Source organism: Dreissena polymorpha, chromosome 2 (genome assembly GCF_020536995.1).
Source record: "Dreissena polymorpha isolate Duluth1 chromosome 2, UMN_Dpol_1.0, whole genome shotgun sequence".
Taxonomy (NCBI): Eukaryota; Metazoa; Mollusca; class Bivalvia; order Myida; family Dreissenidae; genus Dreissena; species Dreissena polymorpha.
In genome coordinates, this window is record NC_068356.1 from 79,406,681 (window position 1) to 79,427,801 (window position 21,121).

Consider the following 21,121-nt stretch of genomic DNA (forward strand, 5'->3'; position numbering starts at 1 on the left):
AATTCATGTATATTTATTCCAAAATAATACAAAACCTAAAAAAATAGAATGAGAACACGAAAACCCATCTGACATTGTGAAAAAGAGATTGTTTTCTCTATTGAACAATATACAAAAAACTATTAGTTTATAAAACGGTGTCTCGTCATTTTCGTCCATAATGATCGAAGTTTTGTATTTAACACAGTTGTATATCACTGACGTTTAATATTTTAGGTATTGAAAACCTTCTCTCGATCCAAAATTGAACAAGAGCTGAAAATCAAAAAAATAGGTACGCACTAATTTATATCACAGTCCGGCTGCCTAAGTTTATACTACGAGTATCTTATATTGAGAACGAGTAGTTATTTAGCTGATACTTGTTTTTAATTTATTCAATCGTGCCTAAAGATATCGTATTTTTGATAATCTGAAAAATGGTAAACAATTCAGCAATAATATGTTAATTTACACACGCTCGCGGGTTAACCGGTGTAAACGCAGGTGTATTGTGATTATATCTTGGCTACGCATTCAGCAAGCCTTTTCAACCCGTTTTAATCCCAAATCTTTGCCTTTACTATTCTCAGACATATGTATATATTTTTGTTTAATGTCCCGTTCGACATAATGACATATGTATTTGGACACTTGCTTTAATTAAAATACTAGCAGATTAAAAACATGTCTGTCCTGGTGATAGTTTGTGGTGTTTCTGTATTCCAATATGCTCTTTATGCGTGTCCTCTTAATTCGCTAACAATCATGACGTCATGATATGTACCTTCAGGTCACATCAAGCGATTGATGCATGCTATTGCAAAACTGCGGAACCCAACATCCGGTAAGACATGCTTCTTGCAAGATGTGCTGTTAAAGTGCACCGTGTACACATGAACATTACTTGCGGATTATTTACCTAATACAAACACAAACATAATACGCTTATCACATCACGTGTATTATCTCCTCTGAGGACATTGCCGTGTCTCGTGCTCTCAGGCGAGCAAGCCTGATATTGGGTCACTTAATAAAGAAGGTGACGAATGTCTATGCCTGATGTTTTTCGATTTGCAATATATAACTTGGAAATACGCATCATTTCTTCTTCATTGGTGCGAGAAAATGCTACAAGTTTAATTACAGGGCTATGGAAATGTAACAATGTGTCTCCCACTGTTGAACAGAATAAAAAAGACCATATGTTTCCAAGAATTCTCAAAGGGTTATAACTCTTCGATTTCAGGTGAACGTAAGATTGTTGAGGCACGAAAAGAGCTGGATAAGTCTAACATTAAAAAAATGTGTGAAAGCAACCAGAAAGAGCATGATTTTTGGCACAATTTACTAAACTTGCGTCTTGTGCCTCAGTCCACTGCATATGGCCTAGAGAAGGATCTTAAAAGTGAGTTTTCAAGGGTTGATCAGTCTTGAACATTACTTTTCTTTCTTTCAAATACAAATCACTCTAAATTGTAATTATGCAAAAACTATATGTAAAACGTTGATAATTCAACAAAACTGTCTGTTAAACTTGGTATTCAATGGCAATCACTCCTTAAGCGGTATGTTACACTTACGAAGCATCACCGTCAGAGGTAAGCATTGTGCAATTTCTTGAAAAGTAACGATTCTTATAATGGGCATAACTTACTAACATTTGTATTTGTTTTCAAGGGACATTATTTAAAATGCGAGTTTCTAAAGACATCCTAAGCTCGTAACCGTCATAAATAAAAGGACATGTCTGTAGCTTGCCTCACAATGCGCATTTTTTTATAAAGCGATTATTCAAGAGAAATCCGTTATAAAACCATATGACTTAGGAAATTAAGACCTGGTTATACACAGGATCGCTGGCACATGTTTGCCTCCCGCCAATAAACTGCATACGAGCCTTTATGAAGATTTAAACGACAATAATGTCATTTAGTATTTGAAGCACTGCCAGAACCGTGGTAAAAATTAATATAATATAATGGTAACTTACTGACTTCACAAGCCAGGGACCGCAAGCTCGATTCATCAAATATATCGTTTGTAACAATAAACGCTTATATAAAGTCCTTTCGATTTTTGCTTCCTTGGTAAAGCAGTTGTATTGTACTCTCGCCAATCTTAACATTATCAGAGTGTCCAATTTGTTAGAAGTTTCTGTTACAAGACGTGCCCTTGATTGGGAATCGAAGTGTCCACAACATCACGCATACCACATAAAAAACGCTCTATCTTAGTTCACATTTTATTGAATTCTATCAAAATTTCAAAACTTTGGCAAGAATGGTCATTATGTAAATAAACTTATTTAAAGAAGAGAGTAAAGTTACAACTTTGATATCATAGTGTCCGATTATTTGAAAGTCTCCCTTATCCGACGTCTCCGTTATCCTTTAAGTGTTTCCAGCATTATGCACACCAGCTATTTAATACTTCTTTATATTCGTTCTTGTTAGATTCAATACTATCAACATTTCAGTATTTGAAGCACAGTTATCACTCTACATGCTGGAATAGCAAACAGTTTTTATTTTGAATATTTCTTAGTATTTTTATTTTGTTGAGATATACGCTGATCGTTCAACTGATGCTGTATAACGATGGAATTTTCTCATTGTTGGCAAAGCTCTACTCAACCATATCCCATGTCTCAAAATCTAATATTTGGGTCATAAAAAAATGCGGAACTTATCTCCCGCACCTGACTTGGTTTTTTTCTGTTATCGAAGTGCCATCAATAATCGAAGTATCCGTATGATCAGCGTGAACTAAAACGCCTTCTTATGGTGATGGTTATCCATGAAAATGAAAAAAGGAATAATTCAACTACTGGAAAATGCCACAATCATCAGAATTTAAAAACACTCCGCGTTGATATTAACATATCTGAATTAGACTGATAGGTCTAATAGGACTACAATAGGCATATTTCTTAAAATGTGTTGTTGATAAGGGTGGGCAATAAAATAGAAGAAAACATTCGACCTTGGGTTAAATCTGTATAAATCTAATAAAGACACGTGGTTAAGTTAACGCCACATTGGTAATTAATTTTAGCGATTTGCAATGCATAAAACATGTAAACGATCATCAAATCATTAACTTTTATTCTATTCGTGATCTATCTTGCAAACAACGGTCGTAGGTTTTTCGGTAAACCACAAATATAATATGTTGTTACAGGAGACTTAGCAGAATTGCGCAATAAATGGATCGCCATTTTTGCCGTGTTCAATGCCATTTGGATAGTCTTGATTTACACCCTTGCCACTAAGGGGAAGCTACTCAGTGTCGCAAATAGTAATCCAGTCGGTAAGCATATCAGAGTTATCTCAGTAAGAATTTTTATTTTACCAATTCTGATGTTAACTAGTTTGATACACTAAATGTGAAAAGTATGAGCCACCAAATATACCATCAATAATTTAGATCAACACATGTTGTTGTAACATAACTAGCATATTATTGTTTTTTTCAAAAATCCGAAAATGAACACCTTCCATTACCACAACTGAAAAGAAATAGTATCACAATTTAAATTTTATTTTCGAAAAATATCATTGATTTAGCACTGAATATATGATTAACAGTTGCCTTGTATGGTGTTTTATATGCGCAGTTTAATTTATTGTGCATTTATTAAGACTATTTTTTTTAACAATTATATTGTTTGTGTACAAGCTAGCATATTTCTCTGTAAGAACCTTTGAACAATGTTTAATGCTTGTTTTCCAGGTCTGGTGGTACTAGTGATATTCAGCTTTGTGCTTTTTATCCAGTTTATCGCCATGATCATTCACCGCCTCACGACCGTTACCCACTTTTTAGCACGCGCCCCCTACCGATTTGGTGACAAATACAATGCCGCGTGCGCGCAGAATAACAGGTATGGGAGACTTTATTTTCATACCTCCCCTGAATATTAACTGGAAAATTATAGGTGTTTTTAAATGGTTAACTTGTTTTTTTATCGTTGATCTCAATGCAATGAAAAGTGCACAAGTCTGTGTGTGTGTGATTATAAGATTATGCTTTAGGATACATGATATCAAATATGAATTTATATAAATGTTGTATTGTTGTATTTTAAATTAACATATATTTGATAACATTCACAAACGTATACAAATATAATGGGTAAATGTAGAATTTTATCTACATTGGTCAATGTCAATATTAGGAGAATCACATGATGCCCTGATTGCTTCATTAAACTATGTTTTTACAACTAATTTTAGGCTCGTATTTAATTTATATGTATATTTAAATTTAAACTTACATAAGCAGAAATCGGGAATCAGATGTTACCCTTTTCTTATGGGTCATGTGAACAAGAAGGTTTTTCAAGTTAAAAAAACGTGCAATTGAGAACTTTTGTTGTTCAATAACGCAATTATGCATTAGCTATTGTCTCAAAATGAGTAAGAACCAACATACATATGAATTTTTTTCAAACGCATTTAATAGAACGCATATTTTATTTTGCTCGATTCATTACATCACAAGGAAACTTGACATGGTTTCATAAAATAAGAACATTCGACCTTCAAATTTAGTTTCATGAGATGTTTTAAAGTGCGGAAATGAAATCACTTTTTTGCAGTGATAAAGCCGATGAAAAAAGGTCAAATGCGCAAATGGAAAGTGAACAAAACCATTCAGAATCTTCGGTCTAACAGTGTCGTCAAACACGAAGAGCAACAACCGCTGCTGTCGCGAGAAAACGTCTAAGAGCATCAACAGATTTTTAAATGTTTTAAGTCTATGAAGATTAAAATCTATTGGAAAGACTATTCAATTTGTTTACATTTATAAACATGTTCTGACACACTGATGAAATATAACGATGACTAAATGAAAATTCTCGGAAAATGACTTCAAAAGATTGTCTATAATTTTGATGATGAATTTACTATTTAAAATTGTGTTGTAAACATATCTGCGTGTCAGTTGAATCACATCACTTCATGAATTTGTATTACGTTTTACGCTTTGTATAAGTGTTTAAGTAAAATTCTTGTGTTCCTTTTCAAAGAATAAGACATAACAATTTGCAACATGATGGGCTAAAATTTCTAGGAGGTAAATGTACAATACATAGACGTTATTTTCTCGGCACAATAACTTATATTTGTATTATCAAATTGTATTGTTCTTGTAATGTTGGTTTATAATTTTTGCTTAAACGGATCGTAGTTCTTGCTTTAATAGTAATCGTTTATGGTTGCTGTGATTGTAATATGTTTTGCACACACGTATTTTCTATACAATCATGTCAAATAAAGTTCAGTGTAGAAGTTTCTGTTTCTTGAAATGTATATTATTTACACTTACGAAAAGTTTTAATACTCTTCAATGTCTTTTGAACTGTAATAATAGAATTTATAGAAGTCCATGCCTATTTACTCTTATAAAGGTATTAATTCAACGTCCATGTCTAAAGACCTATTATAAATGCCTTTTTTAGTGCTACTTACTTTCCATACCCTTAGCCAGGGGGATGCGTTGGATGCATTCGCACCCAACGTTTTGGACGAGTCAAACAAATATTGTGTACTATAAGTTGCACCCAACTTTATACGACGCAAAAACGGTTATTTTTCTTTTCTCAAAATCAATGAGTCTTTGTATTTAAGCGTTACACTTATGTTGAATTCAATAGTCTCCGACAGGTCACCATATAATTAATTTTTCGATGAAGTCATTTCCAAGATAGCGCGTATTTTTTGTTTACAATTTTTTACCGTAGAAATGGTGAAATCTGAAATAGATATGTGTTTTCTGTATAATGCAAAATTATTAACCTGGCACTCTAATCCGTATAAAATCGATATTTATGTATAGATATTTGAAACTTAATTATTGTTTTGTAACTTTTGTCATTAATGTATGCTAAAGCTAAAACTGAAATAGATATCATTACGTAATGATGAAGCCTACTTATTGTGGGTTGAAATCGCAGTCCAATAACCTTTTTCGACAATCATCTACATGGCTGGAAAAACAATTTGATTAACTTGAATAAATAATCTTCTAAAAAAGAAAGTACATTTTAGATGATATTTCACGAAATGTTATGCAAGCTTCCGAAAATGACTTACTGACTTCACAAGCCAGGGACCGCAAGCTCGATTCATCAAATATATCGTTTGTAACAATAAACGCTTATATAAAGTCCTTTCGATTTTTGCTTCCTTGGTAAAGCAGTTGTATTGTACTCTCGCCAATCTTAACATTATCAGAGTGTCCAATTTGTTAGAAGTTTCTGTTACAAGACGTGCCCTTGATTGGGAATCGAAGTGTCCACAACATCACGCATACCACATAAAAAACGCTCTATCTTAGTTCACATTTTATTGAATTCTATCAAAATTTCAAAACTTTGGCAAGAATGGTCATTATGTAAATAAACTTATTTAAAGAAGAGAGTAAAGTTACAACTTTGATATCATAGTGTCCGATTTGTTGAAAGTCTCCCTTATCCGACGTCTCCGTTATCCTTTAAGTGTTTCCAGCATTATGCACACCAGCTATTTAATACTTCTTTATATTCGTTCTTGTTAGATTCAATACTATCAACATTTCAGTATTTGAAGCACAGTTATCACTCTACATGCTGGAATAGCAAACAGTTTTTTTTTAAATATTTCTTAGTATTTTTATTTTGTTGAGATATACGCTGATCGTTCAACTGATGCTGTATAACGATGGAATTTTCTCATTGTTGGCAAAGCTCTACTCAACCATATCCCATGTCTCAAAATCTAATATTTGGGTCATAAAAAAATGCGGAACTTATCTTCCGCACCTGACTTGGGTTTTTTCTGTTATCGAAGTGCCACCCATAATCGAAGTATCCGTATGATCAGCGTGAACTAAAACGCCTTCTTATGGTGATGGTTATCCATGAAAATGAAAAAAGGAATAATTCAATTACTGGAAAATGCCACAATCATCAGAATTTAAAAACACTCCGCGTTGATATTAACATATCTGAATTAGACTGAATTTTTTAAATAGGACTACAATAGGCATATTTCTTAAAATGTGTTGTTGATAAGGGTGGTCAATAAAATAGAAGAAAACATTCGACCTTGGGTTAAATCTGTATAAATCTAATAAAGACACGTGGTTAAGTTAACGCCACATTGGTAATTAATTTTAGCGATTTGCAATGCATAAAACATGTAAACGATCATCAAATCATTAACTTTTATTCTATTCGTGATCTATCTTGCAAACAACGGTCGTAGGTTTTTCGGTAAACCACAAATATAATATGTTGTTACAGGAGACTTAGCAGAATTGCGCAATAAATGGATCGCTATTTTTGCCGTGTTCGATGCCATTTTGATAGTCTTGATTTACACCCTTGCCACTAAGGGGAAGCTACTCAGTGTCGCAAATAGTAATCCAGTCGGTAAGCATATCAGAGTTATCTCAGTAAGAATTTTTATTTTACCAATTCTGCTGTTAACTAGTTTGATACACTAAATGTGAAAAGTATGAGCCACCAAATATACCATCAATAGTTTAGATCAACACATGTTGTTGTAACATAACTAGCATATTATTGTTTTTTTCAAAAATCCGAAAATGAACACCTTCCATTACCACAACTGAAAAGAAATAGTATCACAATTTAAATTTCATTTTCGAAAAATATCATTGATTTAGCACTTAATATATGATTAACAGTTGCCTTGTATGGTGTTTTATTTGCGCAGTTTAATTTATTGTGCATTTATTAAGACTATTTTTTTAACAATTATATTGTTTGTGTACAAGCTAGCATATTTCTCTGTAAGAACCTTTGAACAATGTTTAATGCTTGTTTTCCAGGTCTGGTGGTACTAGTGATATTCAGCTTTGTGCTTTTTATCCAGTTTATCGCCATGATCATTCACCGCCTCACGACCGTTACCCACTTTTTAGCTCGCGCCCCCTACCGATTTGGTGACAAATACAATGCCGCGTGCGCGCAGAATAACAGGTATGGGAGACTTTATTTTCATACCTCCCCTGAATATTAACTGGAAAATTATAGGTGTTTTTAAATGGTTAACTTGTTTTTTTATCGTTGATCTCAATGCAATGAAAAGTGCACAAGTCTGTGTGTGTGTGATTATAAGATTATGCTTTAGGATACATGATATCAAATATGAATTTATATAAATGATGTATTGTTGTATTTTAAATTAACATATATTTGATAACATTCACAAACGTATACAAATATAATGGGTAAATGTAGAATTTTATCTACATTGGTCAATGTCAATATTAGGAGAATCACATGATGCCCTGATTGCTTCATTAAACTATGTTTTTACAATTAATTTTAGGCTCGTATTTAATTTATATGTATATTTAAATTTAAACTTACATAAGCAGAAATCGGGAATCAGATGTTACCTTTTTCTTATGGGTCATGTGAACAAGAAGGTTTTTCAAATTAAAAAAACGTGCAATTGAGAACTTTTGTTGTTCAATAACGCAATTATGCATTAGCTATTGTCTCAAAATGAGTAAGAACCAACATACATATGAATTTTTTTCAAACGCATTTAATAGAACGCATATTTTATTTTGCTCGATTCATTACATCACAAGGAAACTTGACATGGTTTCATAAAATAAGAACATTCGACCTTCAAATTTAGTTTCATGAGATGTTTTAAAGTGCGGAAATGAAATCACTTTTTTGCAGTGATAAAGCCGATGAAAAAAGGTCAAATGCGCAAATGGAAAGTGAACAAAACCATTCAGAATCTTCGGTCTAACAGTGTCGTCAAACACGAAGAGCAACAACCGCTGCTGTCGCGAGAAAACGTCTAAGAGCATCAACAGATTTTTAAATGTTTTAAGACTATGAAGATTAAAATCTATTGGAAAGACTATTCAATTTGTTTACATTTATAAACATGTTCTGACACACTGATGAAATATTACGATGACTAAATGAAAATTCTCGGAAAATGACTGCAAAAGATTGTCTATAATTTTGATGATGAATTTACTATTTAAAATTGTGTTGTAAACATATCTGCGTGTCAGTTGAATCACATCACTTCATGAATTTGTATTACGTTTTACGCTTTGTATAAGTGTTTAAGTAAAATTCTTGTGTTCCTTTTCAAAGAATAAGACATAACAATTTGCAACATGATGGGCTAAAATTTCTAGGAGGTAAATGTACAATACATAGACGTTATTTTCTCGGCACAATAACTTATATTTGTGTTATCAAATTGTATTGTTCTTGTAATGTTGGTTTATAATTTTTGCTTAAACGGATCGTAGTTCTTGCTTTAATAGTAATCGTTTATGGTTGTTGTGATTGTAATATGTTTTGCACACACGTATTTTCTATACAATCATGTCAAATAAAGTTCAGTGTAGAAGTTTCTGTTTCTTGAAATGTATATTATTTACACTTACGAAAAGTTTTAATACTCTTCAATGTCTTTTGAACTGTAATAATAGAATTTATAGAAGTCCATGCCTATTTACTCTTATAAAGGTATTAATTCAACGTCCATGTCTAAAGACCTATTATAAATGCCTTTTTTAGTGCTACTTACTTTCCATACCCTTAGCCAGGGGGATGCGTTGGATGCATTCGCACCCAACGTTTTGGACGAGTCAAACAAATATTGTGTACTATAAGTTGCACCCAACTTTATACGACGCAAAAACGGTTATTTTTCTTTTCTCAAAATCAATGAGTCTTTGTATTTAAGCGTTACACTTATGTTGAATTCAATAGGCTCCGACAGGTCACCATATAATTAATTTCTCGATGAAGTCATTTCCAAGATAGCGCGTATTTTTTGTTTACAATTTTTTACCGTAGAAATGGTGAAATCTGAAATAGATATTTGTTTTCTGTATAATGCAAAATTATTAACCTGGCACTCTAATCCGTATAAAATCGATATTTATGTATAGATATTTGAAACTTAATTATTGTTTTGTAACTTTTGTCATTAATGTATGCTAAAGCTAAAACTGAAATAGATATCATTACGTAATGATGAAACCTACTTATTGTGGGTTGAAATCGCAGTCCAATAACCTTTTTCGACAATCATCTACATGGCTGGAAAAACAATTTGATTAACTTGAATAAATAATCTTCTAAAAAAGAAAGTACATTTTAGATGACATTACACGAAATGTTATGCAAGCTTTCGAAAATGACTGAAATCAAAGGCCACTCTGTCGACTATTGCCGGAAACTAATGATTCACTTGTTAATAATTTTGCATTATACCACGCTTTTAAATTATAACAATTACACATTGTGCAGAGCATTTTTGAAAGACTGCGTTGTCTTTTTGTTATATCCTCGTACAACCTTTTTCGGATCACCTAAAGTGTTTCCCAGCAAAGTAATATCAGCTATGCTCAAGACAGGATAATCCATCGAATCCAACGCATGGTTGCGCTCAGTGAATGGCGATATATCATATTTGATCAAATTGTGCACATATATTTTCGCTTCACGTGTATGTCTATTTCGTTCAACGATTTCCGAATCTCTTAATTCATCAATTGGGATGATTCTTTTCTTATAAATTCAAGGAAGACGTTCGCGTCTGCGAAATATCGGTACAAACGCCGCCATATTTACACAAAATAACTGAGTTAGTTACGTGAGCCTTTGAGCACACGTCACTTTACGTGCAAAAATACGGTAAACGTAACTTTTCGAAGTGTATAGAAACGCTACTAACTGAACGTTTTGCACTTACGCATGATTTTTGAACGTACGTAGTTTTAAGAAACGGTCCCCTGGTGTTTTCATCGGTCATATTTTGTAGCCACGGTTATCTTCTATATTTCTAGTTGTATAACCCTTGCTATGATTCTATTGAATCCAATATTTAATAGATTGCACAATCCCCATGACATTTTGTATTTTTAATACTAATGTTCTACTGACGACAGTTATTTTTCAAATCAGCTAAGCTGATTTGGTTTATGGTTGAAATTCCTTATCAGCTAATCCGCATTGGTGCTGGATATGAATTCCTGATACTATAAGAATGTGAAATACATCTGTCTGTTATTTCTACTTCTATCCCAGCCAACTACATGCAGACTATTGGTCTTGCAGTTTGTTTGGCGGAAGCGAGCTCGGAATCTAACATTGAGGTCGAACATTACTTTTTGATCAATAATATAATTTCGAGAACCTTAGGTTAAAATTTTAACACACCTTACCTGTCGGATACGGACTTTGCAGTCACTGTCACGGAACAGTTGGGACACAATGTGCCTCTAGCATGATTAGCAAAGAGACATTTCGTGTCAACTTCTGCTTTACTATTGCTCCTACGACATTGCATGTTCGAAAGTTTATTGGAATTGATCTCATGATTATTCAATGACACAGATTTCCATCTTGTTGTATTTACTTCCCACTATTGAGTGGTGTCTACACTATAAGTTTATCTTGGTAGGATTATAGCTTCTTATACCGCAACCTTCTTACATCTTATACAGATGTGATCAGGGAAGGTTGGGGCCAAAAGATAACCTGGAACCACTTATTCTGATATTCTCCACTATGTGGTATCCTAATAAATATCATATGCACACCAACATTTTGAAAAGCGAGCATTCTTTTTAACTGTTTTTTTATCTATAAACATTTTAACGACTCCTTTGTGTTGAAATCAACTAACACACATCGGTCGTGGTTTACTTCCAGACACAGACGTGAACATATTATCACTCCTTGTATTTGGAAGCCAGGAAGTTATTCGTTATTTGCAAGAACATTAATTTTTCTCTATCGTCCTACACATACCAGGTCTTCTCAACGCCCTGTTGGATGTTTTGTCTTGCAGTTCTTTTTCCGTTTGGTTTAAATGAAATTTGATTTGCGCATGCGCGCCAGTGTTTTTGCAAATGGCGTACATGTAGATGCAAAATAATTTTTGAGCAACGTTGTTTCTCATCTAACACTAGTATAAATGAGCGAAATGCGATCGTAGATCGCAGTGTAAATACTAACAACGTTAATGCAGTTCACAGAAAAATCGATCAAGCAGTGTGTGCGATTATTAAACATTTGTCCACTTGACATAAACTGGATACTTACGTTATTCTATTATTTGCCAGTTTTGGAATATCTTGGTAAGTTTTTGCCATATGTTTATGGTATCTACTTAGTGAACCATGGTATTATGGTTCTACGACCTTTTAAGTACCCTGTACAATTTATTTCAGGAAACTTTTTCACATGTCAAATATCATATCTCGGAGGGACATATTTATACCTATCCAAACATGTACCACTACATGTCTGACCATTTTTAGTTGTCTCTACAGAAGAACGTTTTTTTTTCTGTTAGAACTTCAATCCTTGTTACTTTTGCAAGGATAATTACATCAGAACTGCATATGAGGTTCTTTGGAATTCTTTTTTGACTGGGTATTCGCTAGATGCATAGAAGTTTTTCTCATCTGTTACTTTGATGATAAGAAATGTGTTTTTATCTCCATCAAATCAAAGGGTACAGATTATGCTTTCGTATACATGTACTTAGTGTTTATAAGTCATCACAACTCTGTGCTGTCTTACATATTTTTGGAACTGATCCAATTATGGAACTTCGACATTATGTTCTTCGTTCCCTTACATTTTAAGAGGTTTTGGGTTGTGTTATTGCATTGATTAATAAGCTTCCTATTAACATTTCATCAGGCTTATTTACAGTTCTTAAATAATTTTTATATGGGTTTTTTTCTTACTATTTTTTTTACCATACGAAGAAGTGAATTCATGCTTTTTCTGTTGAATACGACTTATTTCAGTGGATCTAATGTCGTCTTCACTTTGTTTTTTCAGCCATGATTCCTTGCTCAATATCTACTCTTCTATATGGCTTTTAAAGTCCTCAACTTTCCAGTGTTTCTTAAACTGGTTGACAGGAAGATGAGGATAAACTTCTATGACCAATAGAGGCTTTGAAGTCCTATCTCATCGGTGGTAGGCCATTCGAGGTTTTCAAAAGACACTCTTCATTTCCCTAAAAAACGGGGGGGGGGGAGATGTGTATGCAGCTTATATTTATCAGGGTTCAGTGTTTTTTATTCAGTTTTGGGGGAAGGGGGTCGGGTCCCCTGAGGGGGGGGGGGAAATTCGCGCGTAAAAGGGGAACAGGGGGAAATTTCTATGCTTAGCTAGTAACAGTACAAAATCAAGTTTTAACACTATAATTCACCATACAGAGGGAGAAAAACATAATTCAAACTCTTTTATTCATAAACATGTTATGTTCATGTTCAAAGTTCAACATTTCTGGGCTTTTATCAATTTATCAATTATTCTGGTGACCTTCTTTTCACCATGTCTCTCCGTGTGCAGACAAAGTCTGATCAGGGACTCCAGTGTAGCTTCCCCAAGTTTTCTCTGTGGCGTGCAAAGCAGGTTGAGCAAACTAAACAGTCTTTCAACACTCTGTTGACCGGACGTTTCTGGCGTTTCACTGCCGGTATTTGAAGAAGACTGACTTTTAAGTTGTACTTGTTTGAAAAGAATATCAATTTAAAACAGATTTGTCAATTTTTTTTACATTAGCTTTTGTTGTTGTGCGACATGTTGGAATACGTATGGTTTGCGGTAGATGTCGTAAAGCGAAAGTCGTGATAGTGAACTACATATGGTTTGCGGTAAAGGCTAAAATAAAGTAAACACGCGCATGCAGTTCACGAAAATTGTAGTAAATTCGTAACGAAAGACGTATTTAAATGAGGTATTGATTAAAATTGAATAACACTTCCGAGAGGGGAAATTTAAAAATATTTGGGGAAAAAATATATACTCTAAAGATTGGGGAATGGGGCCGAATAACGCCGAATATTTCATCCAAAAAAAAAACACTGGGGTTAGACCTTGACTTGGAAGGTTTACTCTTATCTCTAATCTAAGAATTAATTCCTTTTTAGGATATGATCGCATGAATTAAGAGCTCTGTCTGTTTTGTGAGTGTATATTGATCACATCCCACTTTTTAACGTGCTCCAAGCTGTTTTTCTGGAGGAATCCGACCACCTTTTTCAATTTTTGTTTTTATCTTCGTTGTCTGATGTGCCAACAATACGATTGTATATGGTTGGTCTCGTTGTGATTTCACTAACGGTAGTGTCTCTTACGATATTGACATACTTTCTCTGTCCGAGAAGTCCCAAATAATACAGTTCAAACGAAGATTAGCTGAAAATCCCTGTTTGGGTTTTGCTATCATAAGCTGATAACCCTTTATATAGGTTCTACTGTGATGGGAAAATATATACGAACCCTCCACCTCAGCTACAAAATCAGCTATAGGGTAGCTGGTCAGTATTTATGACATTAAAACAAATTTTTAAAAATAAAATTGATTTTAATTATTAAATACTTACCTGCTATCGGTAAGTCCCACCTCCCACCCCGCTATTCGATTAATATTTTTGTATATATATTGAAAGAATATTGAGCGTTGGTTACCGGTTTTTTGCCTAGGTTGCATTGCACTATGTTTAACCTGGCCTGTATTACGGTATGGAGGTGGCCGAATTCCCAGTGAAAGTTCAGGATGGGTTAATGCCCCTTGGAAGGGAGTAAGCTATAGGATAGCAGGTAAGTATTAAATAATGAAATGAATTTAATTTTTAAAAATTTGTTTCAATCCGTTTGTTATAAGTTAGTCGATACGATATCCATATTTTCTTGAAAGTTCGTTTTTACCAATGTATTAAAACATCTTCAAATTGCACGTATGCGTGTTGTCTTATTTTTGGTTTAAGGAAGACATCGACAGTTGGTTAAATACTATTGGTCTATTAATGTACAAGGATAACTTCCAACAGGAGCAGATCACCTCTTCCAATGACATGGAGGTACATTAGTTATCTAACCCTACGTGAATAAATTATATACTCAAGTTATGTATTGTTTTTCGCCGATGCTAGTCATGGTTGGTCAGAAATAGCTCATTTACTCCCGGGATGTATAAGTAGGTCATTAGCACTTGGCTATGTTCCACGGAGTCCATATTAGGCAAACGTTACCATGAAAACACTCCTGTTAGCTAGATAACATTTTCAACAAATAAAGACTACCACAAACATATTGAATATAGGAAATATATCAGACAATAACATTAAAAAAAATCACATGTCTGATTTAAATTGGAGTCTCCCCTGACATGTCGAACCATATCGTCCTCTCTCACGGCCGCCTTCGTTTACAATCTTACACGCGCACATGCACATCTGCCACACATATTAATGGATCCACACTACCATACTCATTCACACACGCACGCAAGTACATACGCACGCACGCACACGTAAGTACACCAATTAAACCAGACGGTTGTCCTGGTTTATCGCTTTCGTACTAAAGCTGCAATGATGCGGGTTCTATATCAAAAGGACCAACATATTAAACAAGGCTAAGGGTACTTACTTTAGTAAACTGGTCCTTATAATTCATTCGCCTCACCAGTGATTCAATCAATATTGACTAATTTGGCCTTTAGGCATCTACCTTGTATTAGAACACTTAATCACAAACTTTAAACACAACTCCATTCGTATTATATAAACACTCTTACTTTAATAGTGACACGCGAGACATGCATCGTCGCTTCTCTCATTTGTTTCCTGTCTTCGTTCCTATCCCCCTACACTAAACTTTTTGGAGCATCTCGTAGAGTCTGGTATCAATTTAAATTCTTATCAAAACTGTCGATGGTTTAATTACTGTTTCTCGTGCTTAACACCAATGCTTTTCAGCCCATGAATTACAGTTTGACTTGCAAGCATTGCGCATACACGACACGTATGCGATTCAAATACAAATGCCATCTTGTAATCTCTTTCTTATGCACCATGGTCCTCTTTCCTGTGGAGATGTATTCTATCCTACATCATCTGCAAACCATTACGGTCGCCAGACCATTAACACCGTATACCCCTTCACAGATAATAATCTCAGACATTCACCAATATCGATCTGACATGCGTGTTATTTTAACTCACGATTTCTTAACTCGGGTGTGCTTTCGCTTATGTTTCTACTTATCTTATTATGACGTGACATCCACCCTAATCCCGGTCCTTTCGCCACATAGATTCACATCACATACCTCTTCTTTTCAATCATTTGATTTAAGTATACATGTATCCTTCATGAACTGCAACGTCCAAAGTGTCATTAAGAAATGTTTTAAAACGAATTAAAGGATTTCGACATTATATCGTTCACAGAAACATGGCTTACCGAAACGTCCCACATATCTGATTTTCACAAATGTTTAACCCCTGAAAGAAAAATCGGACTGGATTTAGTCACGGTGGTGTCCTAGTCTACATTAAAAGTATATATCTTACAAAAGACAAAACCAATGGTACTGAATCGATATGCATCGAATTTGGTACCTTTTCTAAACATACCATGTTTGGTGTATTTTAGATACACCTCGACATATACACCTTGCCATACAAAACTCTATACATTATGCTGTTTACACGAGAATCACTAAAATTGTTAAAACCGGCGAAAAACTACATGTATATTCAAAACAGGCTAATACCGTTTGGCCCAATCGATCCACCCGAGATAATAACATACACAATATAATCTGTTGCCGTCAACGGTTGTTTCGCAAAGCAAAACAAACAACCCTTGAACGCAAGTGGTTTAAAGTAACATTACTATTCAAAATCAACGGAAAATTCCGTACAATTGTTCGTAAAATAAACTTAACCAATTAAAAATCAGTATGCCTTATGGCAATTGCCGAAATTTCAACGTCAGATGTGGTCTGGTAAAATAGATGTTTGTAGATACAAAATGCTCGTTTTTATTATTGTTTTGCATATCTATTCATAAGACACATGAACTTTAAAATGGTGTTCGTGTGTCGTTTGAATAGATATATTCGCAGGAATTAATTGTGGTCACAAATAAATAAAAACGAGCATTTTGTATCTACAAAAATCTATGTAATCATACCACATCTAGCGTTGAAATTTTGGCTATTGCTATAAGGAACACTGATTTTTAAGGTGTTAACTTTATTTTACGAAATACTTAACGAAATTTTCGTTGGTTTTGAGCGTTATAGAGACTTTAAATTTAGAACTATGTGAAACAAAGTTGTGGCCGTAATCAGACGCGAAAACCTAAATAAGCAAGACACTTTGGTTAAAAATCTTCAATAAATGCAAAATTCTAGATTATGGTTGTTATGTTAAAACAAATTGTGTCGACCAAACGTGATATCGTCTATACCCTCACCTATCTACCAAGATTTAATTATTGAAGACGAAACACTTAATGCTATTGTCCTTAATAACTTCTTCACATAAAAAACGCTCCTTGGCGATTCAGAAGAATCTAATCTAAGCCAGTTTACATATCGACACAACGAAACTCTGTTTTTTCTCGAGGTTACTCCAACTGAGGTCAAACTATTGCTACGGGGCTTAAACAAAGCTTCTGGGGCAGATTCAATGAACAACCGCATTCTAAGAAAACTTCCAACTGAACTCTCTGTTTCTTTAAGTGATATTTGCAATACTTGCTAACGCTTCTCTGTATTTCCAGAGCCATGGAAAGAAGCTTTTTTCACCCAAATATTCAGATCAGGAGACTCAACATCCAATTATCGTCCTATCTCCTTACTAAGAACAATTGGAAAAGTATTCGAAAGATTTGAATTAAAACAAACATTAAATTTCCTACACACTCATCCCCTTACAATCAGGATTTTCCCCTGGTGACCCAACAATTAACCTGCTTTTGTTACTTTATAACTTCTTTAGCGAGCCTATCGATTCTGAAATATAGGTCAGAACTATAGTCTGCGAAGAAGCAAAGCATTCGAGCATGTAATGCATTAGTGATTGTTGTTTAAACTTACCAATATAGGGGTTAGAGGCAGCCTTTTATCCTGGTTCATATTCTACCTTACAAACAGCAAACAAAAAGTTGTTTGTCCAACCGCAGAATCACATTGGTCTCATATCATTGCTGGAGTAACCCAGGGCAAAATTGTAGTGCCTCTTCATTTTTCAAACTCCATTAATGATATTGTCCAAGATATGAAAGAAAACATGTTATTTGCCAACGACACTAGCCATTATGTTATAGTTGACAATCCAGGCCACGCTGCAGCTATACTTAACTTTGATCTCGAAAGAATCAACACATTGGCTAAAACATGGCTTGTCTGTTTGTTTCCGAAAGAAACAGAGTCACCGGTTATAAGTCGCAAGACAAAAACTAATTAACATTCCCATGTATATATTGATAACGTCGCCATTAGCGAAGTAGCACAACATTAACATCAAAGTCTCTACTTTACGAAAGATCTCCAATGGGGTACCCATATTGATTACATTGTTGATAAGACCTACGCAGGAATTAACGTAATGACAAAGTTAAAATTTACTTGAGAACGTTCCTCATAGGAAACCATCTACTAAAGCTTTATAAGTCTTTTGCTTGAATACGGCTATGTCATTTATGACAACTGCTTATAACAAGAAAACTGTCCAAAATGAGGCTGCACGAATAGTTACAGGTGCCATGAAATTTTTATTCAAAAGCTTTTGGAAGAAGTCCAATGAAGAACTTTAGTTAATTGTAGAGCTAAACATAACTCACTCTTTTTTACAAAATTACTAACAACCTAACCGATTTTATCACTTTATATTCCAAGGGCTAGAACTGCGCTATACTATTAATGTTTTATCCCATCCATTACTTGTGTTTATATCAGCCTTCCAAAATTTTGATCTTCTCATTTATAAAGGTCCCCCATCATCAGAGGTCGAAATTCTAAAATATTCTTATTATGTTAATCGTAAATACCAGAAAAACCATACGCGACTGCGGACAAATTTCAGTGTGCTTTCACGTGACTTATTTAGTAAAAACATCATACAATCGTCTCGTAGCTCTTGTTGCAAAGAAAAAAGAGCAAACAACTAGTTTTTTCACTGCCAATTGTTCTCAACCATTCGAGTGCGCATCTTGAACTCTGTATCGCACTTGTGCATTCCCTAAACCAATGTATTGCTTTTTGGAAATCCTCTTCTTACTTTGGCAGACAACTTCACTATTTGTGCAGCAGTACATTCCCGTATTGATAAATCTTAACGCTTTGATAAGATCCCTTCGTTATCAATTCCCTCATAATCCTCACTTGCTCCCAGCTCCTTATAACTAATGCTCGCAACTCGTTCTGTCACTCTTGTTCCGCTTCCATTTCTCTATCTCTTCCCTACCCTGTCACTTCTTGCAAGTACTTACACCACAATAATTCTACATAAACATCTATACCAATTGAAGTACTTCTCACCTAATGCATAATTTATCCACGCTCGTTGAACGACTTACAATAAGCTTTGTATAGCTTCCAGGTCAATCCACATATCACTGTGTATGCAGTTCGTGTATATGTATTTAAAAAAATATTCAAACCAAAAGAAAACCAGAATTACGTTGTTAAAAAGCAATTGTTTGCTCTATTAAACAAAATGTAAATACAAATTTGTTTATTCTTCGTCAATGTCGTCCATAATGATAGGACATTTGTATTTAACATAGTTATGTATCACTGACGTTTTTTATTTTTAGGTATTGAAAACCTTCTCTCCATCAAAAATTGAACTAGAGCTGAAAATAACCAAAATATGTACGCACTAATTTATATCATATTCCAGCTGCCTCAGTTTATACTAGGAGTATCTTATATTGAGAACGAGTAGTTATTCAGCTGATACTTTCGCCTCAGGAAATCGTATTTTTGATGCTATGTAAAATGGTAAATAATTCAGCAATTATATGTTTATTTACACACGCGTGGGAGATTACTCGTGTAAACGCTGGTGATTTTGTCATGATTTTTGTGCTACGCGTTCGGCAAGTCTTTCAACCGATTTTTATAGATAAATATAGATGTTTTTGTTTAAAGTTCCGTTCTACGGGTTGACGTGTATTTTATATCCAAATGGACATTAAATGTTACAAAAAGCCTATTTTGATGATTGTGTTGTTTCTTTATTCCAATATTCAAATATTCTCTTGATGTGTGTTCTTTAGGTCACATCAAGCGGTTGATGCGCGCTATTGCAAAACTGCGGAACCCAACGTCAGGTAAGACATGCTGCTTGCAAGATGTGCTGTTAAAGGGCACTATGTACACATGAACATGTCTATCGGATTATTTACCTAATAAAAACACCAACATTATATGATTATCACATCGCGTGTAATACTCCCCTGGGGCCATTGCCGTGTCTCTTGCAACTGCTCTCAGGCGATTAGAAATATGTGACTTGGACAAAGCGAATCATTTCTTCATCTTTGGTGCAAGAACAATGCTACAAGTTTACTTTTAGGACTATGAAAATGTAACAATGTGTCTCCCACTGTTGAACAGCATAACAAAGTAAATTATGTTTCCAAGAATGTTCAAAGGGGTATAACTCTTCGATTTTAGGTGAACGGAAGATCGTTGAGATACGAAAGAATCTGGATAAGTCTGAATTGAAAACATACGTGAAAGCAACCAGAAAGAGCAGAAAGAGCACGATTTTTGGGACAAATAAATAAACTTGCGTCTTTTTCCTCACTCAACATGCATATGAACTAGAGGAGGATCTTAAACGTGAGTTTTAAAATGATGGATCACTCTTGAACATTACTTTTCGTTTTTTTTCAAAGGCAAATCACTCCAAAGTATGCTAATCATATATAGGTAAAACGTTGAAAATTCAACAAAACTGTCTATTAAACTTGGTATTCAATGACAATCACTCCTTAAGCGTAATGGAACAGCATGACAACTTACGAAGCATCACCTTAAAAGGTAAGCATTGTGCCATTCAAGTGCAATTTCTTGAAAAGTAGCTATTCTTATAATGGGCATAACTAACTAGCATTTGTTATGTTTTTCAATGGACATTATTTTAAATGTGAGTTTCGAAAGACATCGTTAGCTCGTACACTTTATAAATTAAAGGACATATCTTTAAAAGCTGGCCTCACAATGCGCATCTTTCATTAAAGTGATTTTTCAAGAGAAATCCGAAATAAACCTATACCTCTTAGTATAGCAAGAACTGGTTA

General features: G+C 34.3%; 1 protein-coding gene across 1 annotated transcript in view; it reads left to right on the forward strand.

The window, feature by feature from the left end:
• The first annotated feature begins 207 nt into the window (after nucleotides 1-207).
• LOC127869858 (chitin synthase chs-1-like) overlaps nucleotides 208-21,121 on the forward strand; it is a 44,090-nt gene continuing 23,176 nt past the window's right edge. Inside the window, exons 1-4 of the mRNA XM_052412517.1 lie at nucleotides 208-274; nucleotides 773-826; nucleotides 1,229-1,387; nucleotides 3,163-3,291. Of these exons, the coding sequence (XP_052268477.1) occupies nucleotides 790-826; nucleotides 1,229-1,387; nucleotides 3,163-3,291 (325 nt within the window). The 5' untranslated portion in view covers nucleotides 208-274; nucleotides 773-789. The remainder of the gene's footprint in view (nucleotides 275-772; nucleotides 827-1,228; nucleotides 1,388-3,162; nucleotides 3,292-21,121) is intronic.